General features: G+C 43.5%; 1 protein-coding gene across 4 annotated transcripts in view; it reads left to right on the top strand.

The window, feature by feature from the left end:
* Positions 1 to 1271: 1271 nt before the first annotated feature.
* The window catches only part of CCNJL (cyclin J like), a 49123-nt gene continuing 42743 nt past the window's right edge, over positions 1272 to 7651 (top strand). Inside the window, exons 1-2 of one of the 4 annotated variants that reach the window (XM_074291973.1) lie at positions 1272 to 1415; positions 2409 to 2522. In XM_074291973.1, coding sequence (XP_074148074.1) covers positions 1395 to 1415; positions 2409 to 2522 — 135 coding nt within the window. In that variant the 5' untranslated portion in view covers positions 1272 to 1394. Of the gene's footprint in view, positions 1416 to 1772; positions 2129 to 2189; positions 2320 to 2408; positions 2523 to 7651 lie in introns of those variants that run through there. The other 3 variants (XM_074291970.1, XM_074291972.1, XM_074291971.1) reach the window with 3 other exon arrangements.

The following is a 7651-nucleotide window of genomic DNA, read 5'->3' as shown; positions in this document are numbered from 1 at the left end:
AGTGAAGACTATTTTTCCCCATGACTGGGGAAAAAAGACTGATCAGTTTTCCTTGATTGCAAAGGGATGTAATTGTGAGATGAAATGTTATAATAAGGTTTTATATGTGTATTATGAAAGTTCTTGACAATTAATTGGGGGCCAGTTAAATGACAGTGGATGGAGGACAGGGCCCTGTAGTCAGGGGGACCCGAGTTCAAATCTGGCCTCAGACACTTAACACTTTCTGGCTGTGTGACCCTGGGCAAGTCACTTAACCCCAATTGCCTGAGCAAAAATATATATGTAGGCTTTCCAAAAGGTACATTGGAATGGAAGGGTAGAGCAAGATGATATATTTGATACCTCAATTCTAAATTGGTATTTTTGGAAAAAAATATTTGAATATGTAACAGTTAACAAAAGATTTACTTAGGGTAAGGATTCTCAACTCAGATCTTTATGGGAGCATCAAGGAGCACTTTTGGGTCGTTGGGGTTTTTTGGCATTCAAGTTTCTTATTTTTGTATTTGCTCTATCTCTGTGATCTGACTACAGTCCTCCCTGACTTCTTTTATGTCCTATTAAACTCCCCATTCTACAGGAAGATTTGCTTATCCCTTCTTAATTCTAGAGCCATTTCTCTGTTAATTATTTTGTTTATACTTTATGTGTTTGCTTTGTATACATTTGTTTCCACATCTTCTTCCCCCAATAGATTAGAAATGTCCTTCGCCTTTTTTTGTATCTCTAGCGCTTAGCATATTACTTGGCACATATTACAGCACTTAATAAATGCTTGCTTTGAAATGAACCGAATTGAAAGAGACCTAGAAGCCATGTCAATTTTTCCTGAGCCAAATAAACTTTGAGGCCTTTGCAAGGAAAAACTAGCCTAACCCGCATGCGGGCAGAGCCTTAGATAGCGCTCCCATCACCTTTTGAATAGGGCTGAGAATGGATTCCACAGGGCTGAGGACTTGAGAACGGAGATTTCTTTTCTCTCATCTCAAAGTACTTAAATCCGCTAAAGTCATTTAACATGCGTGGTCACGTGGTGTTGATTAATTATTCTACTCTATGGATTGTGTAAAGTCGAGACGAGGCTTGTCATAGGATAGTATTTTGTATTCAGGGGTGGGGTGGAGTTCATAAGGTCTGGGTGCGAATTCTATCTCCACTCTTTACTGGCGCGACTTTGGATGAAGCTTCAGTTTCTCTCTCCTGGCGGCTCTCTTGAGATAACAACTGCCTGCGGATGAAGTCCCCCTCCTGAACAAAAGCTCCAAGAAGCTTCATTTGGTCCAGAAATTACTTTGACTGTCAGAAGTCGCAGCTCCGGTACTAAGGGCTGCAGGCAAGGATTTCGGACAGAACCCCTGGAAGGACAGTTCCAAAAGCCGCAGACGTCAGCGATGAAGCGGTTCCTAACGGAGGTGAGTTAGCAGGTTTATGCCGAGCCTCCCCATACTCAGGGTGCAAGCTTGGAAGGGGCAGAGGCCCGACAGTCAGAGGGAAGCTTAGAGCTTGAAAGGAAAGAGAAAGCCGAGCAGTGTCTAAGATTTGTGACCCCAAAATCTAAAAGCGGCGGCGTGGGAAGATTGGAGAAAGCTTGGGAGCGCAGCCGTACGGGGCGGAGCCGAGAAGAGTAGGGAAAACGCCTGAGGAAGTATGGAAGAAAGACTACAATCCCCATCACCCCCCTGGGATCCGGAGGGGCAGCGCATGCGTGAGGGGCGGCCCCCGACTCCCCCAGTGAGGGAGGGAGGCAGGGAGGGAGGTCCCCGGCGGCCGCAGCCGGGGCTGGGAGTCAGCTGCCGCCGGACCCGTGTGCGCTGGGGCACCGCGGCCGAAAGCGGGCTCGGGCTTGCAGCGGCCACTGGCCGGCGTCGGGGCCAGCCCTGCGCGGCCGCGGAGCAGAGCCGGCCGTGGGGCAGGCGGCGCCAGATCGAGAGCTGGGCTCCGGGCGTGGAGAGGCGGGGAGGTTGCCCACCCGAAGCTGCAGCCCCTGCGTTTGCAGCGGAGAGAGGGATGCGTGAGTTTCGTCTCCGCTCCCGGGGCAGGATGTGGGAGTAGGACAAAGGCTGCCCGAGGGGGCGGGGAGAGCAGCTGCCGGAGCATCAGCCCAGCGCTGAGCTAACGGAGTCGGGCAAGTTTTCTTTCCTCTCCACTTTACAACTTGCAAAAAAAAAAAGTTCTGAGCTCTGGGAAAGAGCCAAAGGGGAAGGGGAGTTGCAGGTAGCAAAATGGAGGCGGGGGCAGGTCCCCAGGCTTCTTGGGGCTCGAGGTCCAGTCCGTAGACCCTCGAGTGCACGGCTCCTCCGTCCCAGACTGGAGAAGGTAATGGGGCTGAGGGCGGAGGCGGGACCTCGGGACGGGCGAAGTGGGACGCTCCACAGCCTCAGTTAACGTAGTCTTTCTCTGCCCAGGTGCGCCCTGAGACCTCCGGCCACCCCAAGTCCCAACGGAGAGGAGCGAGGATGGATGAGCGCTGGTGGGAAGGGCACCTGGCGCTGGATATCCACTGCACGCTCAGAGAAAAGGTCAGTTTCTGGTTACTCTCTCTCCCCTTTGCCGGCTCAGCCGCCCTTTCAGGGGTGACTGGATTGCCGGCTCTCCCTCCCGCTCTCCCATGGTAGTCCGAGTTCTGTTCCGCCGGTTAGAACTCTGAACTCCGACTTTTCCTTTATTCGTGTCTTGCTCGTTTATTGTCCGAGATCTCAAGTGAAGCAGAAGTGACGGTCTTGTGAAATTCTGGCAGACCTTTGTGCGTATTGATAACTCTGGATGTTTACGAATTGGGAAACTTCGAAAAGCAGGGGGTGGAGGGGGGAAGGAAAGAGAACAAAAAAGCCCTCCTTAAAAACAACTAATCGCCGTGGGATGTGAGTCTGCATCCAGGGGCCGACTACCCAACCCACAAGCCAATTAAATTGACTGCTTTAGACGCCTTGGGGGAAAGAAAGCTGGGCTGTTACTAAGAGAGACACAAAGCCCTGTGACCGAGGCTAGTGGCAGAAGGGGGAAGCAGGTGGGGAAAGGTAAGCAAACATTCTGCAAGATGAAATATGATCTCCATACCCCCCTTTATTCACTCCTCCCTCCTCCCCCCCATCTCCATATGGGCACTGGAAAACTAAAAGGGAACAGACATCCCAGAAGCACCTGTCTGTTCTGGTACCCCTATTTAAAACGGATGAGGGATTTTTAATGCTAGCCTTTAAGTAATTAGTGAGGAAAAACGGATTTTTTTTCCCCATTAGTGGCATAGACCAATGCTCCCCTTCTCAGGAAATGGAGCTTATAGTCTCCTTATCTAACTTTGCCTTTGACTTCCAGTGGGCCTGATAAAAACAAATTTTCCTTATTTGACTTGAGAAAAGGAATACGCACTACTAAGTAATTTACTTGTACTTGAAGAATATTTTTATTTAAATCAGTTAAAATGTTGCCTAAATTCTATGTATTGGAAAGTCTTGGAAATTTTTTTTTTTTTTCAGTAACCTTAGCTGTGTTTTCAACACCCAGTTAGTGTCAATAGCTTAACTCTCTTTAGAGGGAAAATGCAACTTTCTTTTGTGAGTTAAAAATGAATGATCATCCTGGCATTTTAAGTGAGAGGAGTTGTGTAAACTTTGCCTCACCATTATTAGTATATCCTTTATTGCTAGTAATTGCTTTCCCTCACACCTTTTTTAACATTGTTAAAATACTAAAATAAGGAAGAGGATTCTGTGGAATAGTAGTTAGACACCTGGGTCTAAGTCCCATTTTTGCCATTAAACTGACTTACTTAACCTCTCAATGCCTCAGGCAATAATATACTATGGCTTGGCAGAGAAAGTACCCATTTGCATTGATAGAGAATTCAGTCATCCACAAATTACCCCCATATTAATGAAATCAGAATCTAGTTCCCATGATTCTCCCTTAGCCTTAGGTGGATCATAGATTTAGAGGTAAAAAGAAGTTTAGAATCCTCCTAATCCAACTCTCTCTTTTCCCCACATGGGATACCAAAAGGCAAAGGAAGAATTGGTTTGTTGAACCTTGACAGGGAAAATGAGGATAATCCAGGAGCCAGGAAATGTCCCACTTTTCTTTTGGAGGGTTTACACTTTTGAATCTTTCCCAGTCTTGGGTTTTCAGAGATCATCCAACTCTTAGAAAAGCCACATTCTATGGAATGTTATAGTTGGAAGGACCTAAGAGGCCATTTAATGCTGCACTTAGTTTTATAGATAGGAAAACAGACTCAAAGGTTGACAAAATAACAATCAGCATTTATTAAGTGCAAGCAATCTGCTAAGTTTCATGTATGCTAAGTACTAGGGATATAAAGACTAAGTGACAGTTCCTGACTCCAAGGAATTTGCAGTCTAATGAGGAAGTACTATCTAAATCACTGTTTTAAGTAGTATTGCTAAAATTCCAGCCACAGATAGCACATTTTGCAGTATTAGGGATACTGACACGTTGGCCCTTGCCCTTTTGAAAATTGAAGTTTCAGTTGAATTCGAGAGAGGGGGAAAATTCGAATAAGGCATTTCTTCAGACAAGGTGATTATATCTTCATAAACAGCCACACTAGAACTCCTCTACCTGGAAGCAAGTGAAGCTGAGTGACCCATACAGGGATTAGTTCCATGACTTTGGTCTCAGTGGAATCAAGGTCTTAACTAACTTAGCTAGAGCCTCTCTACTCCTACTTGAGTAGTGAGGAGTTGGCTGGCCACTGTGATGAGAAACATTCTTTGTTCCCTTCCATTCTGGGAAACCTTTTTCAGATTCCCTGACCTTCCTTCCTGTTCAGACCAGTAGGGCGGTGCTTCACCTTGTCCTAGTGGTCACATGCTCTAACACTCAAATTCCTCCTGCTGGATCCCTCTCTGGCCTCATTAACTTGTCTGTGGTTAGGTACAGGCTTGAGAAGCTGACATCTGAGCTCTGCACTTGGGAAAACTGGGACCCCAGAGCTTCTTCCAGCTCAGTGCTTTGGGATGGGGGAGCTGTTCTTTGTCCCATTCCACTGAGTATGGATGAGAAATTGTGATGAAGAGGTGCCTAGAAAACTTGGGAATTCAAGCCTGTAGGCACTTTCTCACAGTTACAGTTGATTGTGCAGTGTTGCTATGTATGGGGGAGAATTAGAATGAAAATTATCTGCAAGGTCAGGATGGCTTCCTAGCCAAAACAGGGTTTTGTTTAGTTTAACCTTGAGTCAGCTTTGACTCTTTCCAGTCCTTCATCCCACATGTCCCATTACTTGCCAAGTTAATGTTTCTGCCTCTCACATTTTTTTATCCAGTCCCTCCTCTCCATTCCCACTGCAACCACTGTCCTTTACTCCCTCCTATCACCTTACTTAGATGATCTTACACCTCCTAACTGATCTTCCTGCTTTTGCCCTTGAATTCCTCTTTCCTACTGCCTGAGTCATTTTCCTAATGTTCTATTCCGATGTCAGTGAGTATCTCCTCTTGGGTGTCCTCTAGACTCTCCAAATTCAGTAAGTACAAAGTGGCTCATTTTCTTCCTTCTTCCCAAGCCCAAGTCTTTGATCATGCAGTCTCTTTCATCTTCAATTTCTCCTTATTTGCTAGCTCCCCCATCCTTAACTCCCCTTAATGTTGTCACATTTCAGTCTGTCAGCCTCTATCTCTTATCCCTTCTTGGGCAAATTCCCAGAAAAATGTATCTGTACTCAGTGCCTCTATTTTTTCGCTTTCTGAAACTTCTCCATTTCTCCAATATTAGCAATAAACTATTTGATAAATCTAATGTCCTGTTCTCAATCCTTATCCTTCTGGACCTCACTGTACTTTTGACACTTAGCCACTCCCCTTCTTCTAGATACTCTCTTCTCTCCCATCTTACCTTTTATATTATTGCCTCTCTCTGATTGTCAGTGTCCTTGACTGAATCATCATATATATATCCTATCATTCAACTATGGAAGTCCTCCAAGGTCTTGTCCTCTTGTATCTCAAGAATTTTATGGATTAGAGTTGGCTTTTAAATCACCCACTAATATTATTGTATCCTTCTCTCCCAGATAGCCATCCCTTATAAGAAAGAATAAAAGAAAAGAAAGAAAAAAAGATTTGCAAAACTAACCCAACATATTAAAAAAAAGTCTAAAATTAGACTTTTTTTTTATAATTAGTACTTCATTTTAAGCTCCCTCACTTCTACAGAGGAGAAAGGGAAAAAAAAAAAAAAAAAAAGGTTCTTTTAAAAAAATCTTTACATCTTTCATAGATCCAGAGATCATTTCTCTACAGATTACTACCAAAGTTTTATATCCAACCCTCCCCACTCTCCTGAGCATTACCCATAATCTGCTAGACATCATCTGGATTCTTCCAGGCTCCTCAAGCTCAGTATGTCCAAAATGGTTCATTCTAGCCCCCTTGTCAAATAAGATAATATTTGCAAAGTATTTAGCACTGTACCCAGTACCTATAAATGTTTATTCTTTTGCCTTAAACCTACCCCTCCCCCAAGCTTTCCTATTTCTGCTAGAGGCATCCCAACCTTTCTAGTCCCCTCCTCCTTCCCCCATTTGAAACCTTGGAGTTGTCCTAGACTCTTTACTCTCCCTTACTACCTCCAAATCTAGTCATTTGGCGGAGCTTGTAAATTCTGCCTGAACAGCATCTCTCACATTTGTGTTTTTTCCTCTATATGCTGTTGACTATGGGGCATTTGCCCCCATCTTCATTCCAGTCCTTCTCATTTGGACTAGTGCAGTAGAAATTAGCCTCTAATTTCTGGTCTTCTCCCCTCCCTACAGCTGCCTTAATACTCTTCATAGAAAAGTACAGGTCTGTGTTACTTCCCTTATTACAGTGAAATATACATTTAAAATAACATTAAAAACCCACACAGTCAGTCTCTAATGATCTACGAACTAACAATTCTCAAAAGGAGAAACTAATGCAATTAGTAATTATGTGAAAGGCTGTTAACACTTTCAAACTCCTTCCAAACTGATAAACAGGTAACAAAAGTCAATTTTGGAGGAGCTTACAGAAAACAACATACTTGCATATTTGAATTGTAAACTGGTTAGACCATTTTGGAAAACAATTTGGAATTCTATAAGAAAAAGGACTAAATTTTTTCATTCCTTTTTGAGCTCACTGTTAATGTGTATATTAGGTATGACAAAATGAAAGATCCCATCTATTAAAAAAAATATTTATAGCCTTCTTTGTGGCAGTCAAAATGCTGAAAGCAAAATGAATACTATATAATGGCTGAATAAATTATGGTTTATGAATGATTATTATTAGGTCTTAAGAAATGAAATAACAACAAGAGGAACTCAGAAAAATATAGAAAGACTTGTATGAACTAATAAAGATTACAGTGATAGAGAATTCCCCCAGTCCAGGCTGGCAAAATCTCTTACAAGATATGGACAAGATGAGGGTAAGACACACCAGCCCTCCTCCTCTCAAAGCAATTGCTCCATCAGAAATTAAAAGATAAACATGGCATATTACCTTGGACATCAGAAGGATTGCAGTTTTCTGTTTCTATTTCTTGCAGAAGAAATTTCTTGTTACTAAGCTCAGAAATTTAGTGTTATGCTCAAAATGTTCTCCAATTAAAATTTTCAAAACAATTGTTTTAGCCCAAGTGACTTGGAACAGCCTGGCATTTG

This window comes from Sminthopsis crassicaudata, chromosome 2 (genome assembly GCF_048593235.1).
Source record: "Sminthopsis crassicaudata isolate SCR6 chromosome 2, ASM4859323v1, whole genome shotgun sequence".
Classification (NCBI taxonomy): Eukaryota; Metazoa; Chordata; class Mammalia; order Dasyuromorphia; family Dasyuridae; genus Sminthopsis; species Sminthopsis crassicaudata.
The sequence above is the reverse complement of the archived record's forward strand: the minus strand, read 5'-3'. Positions and strand labels throughout refer to the sequence as shown.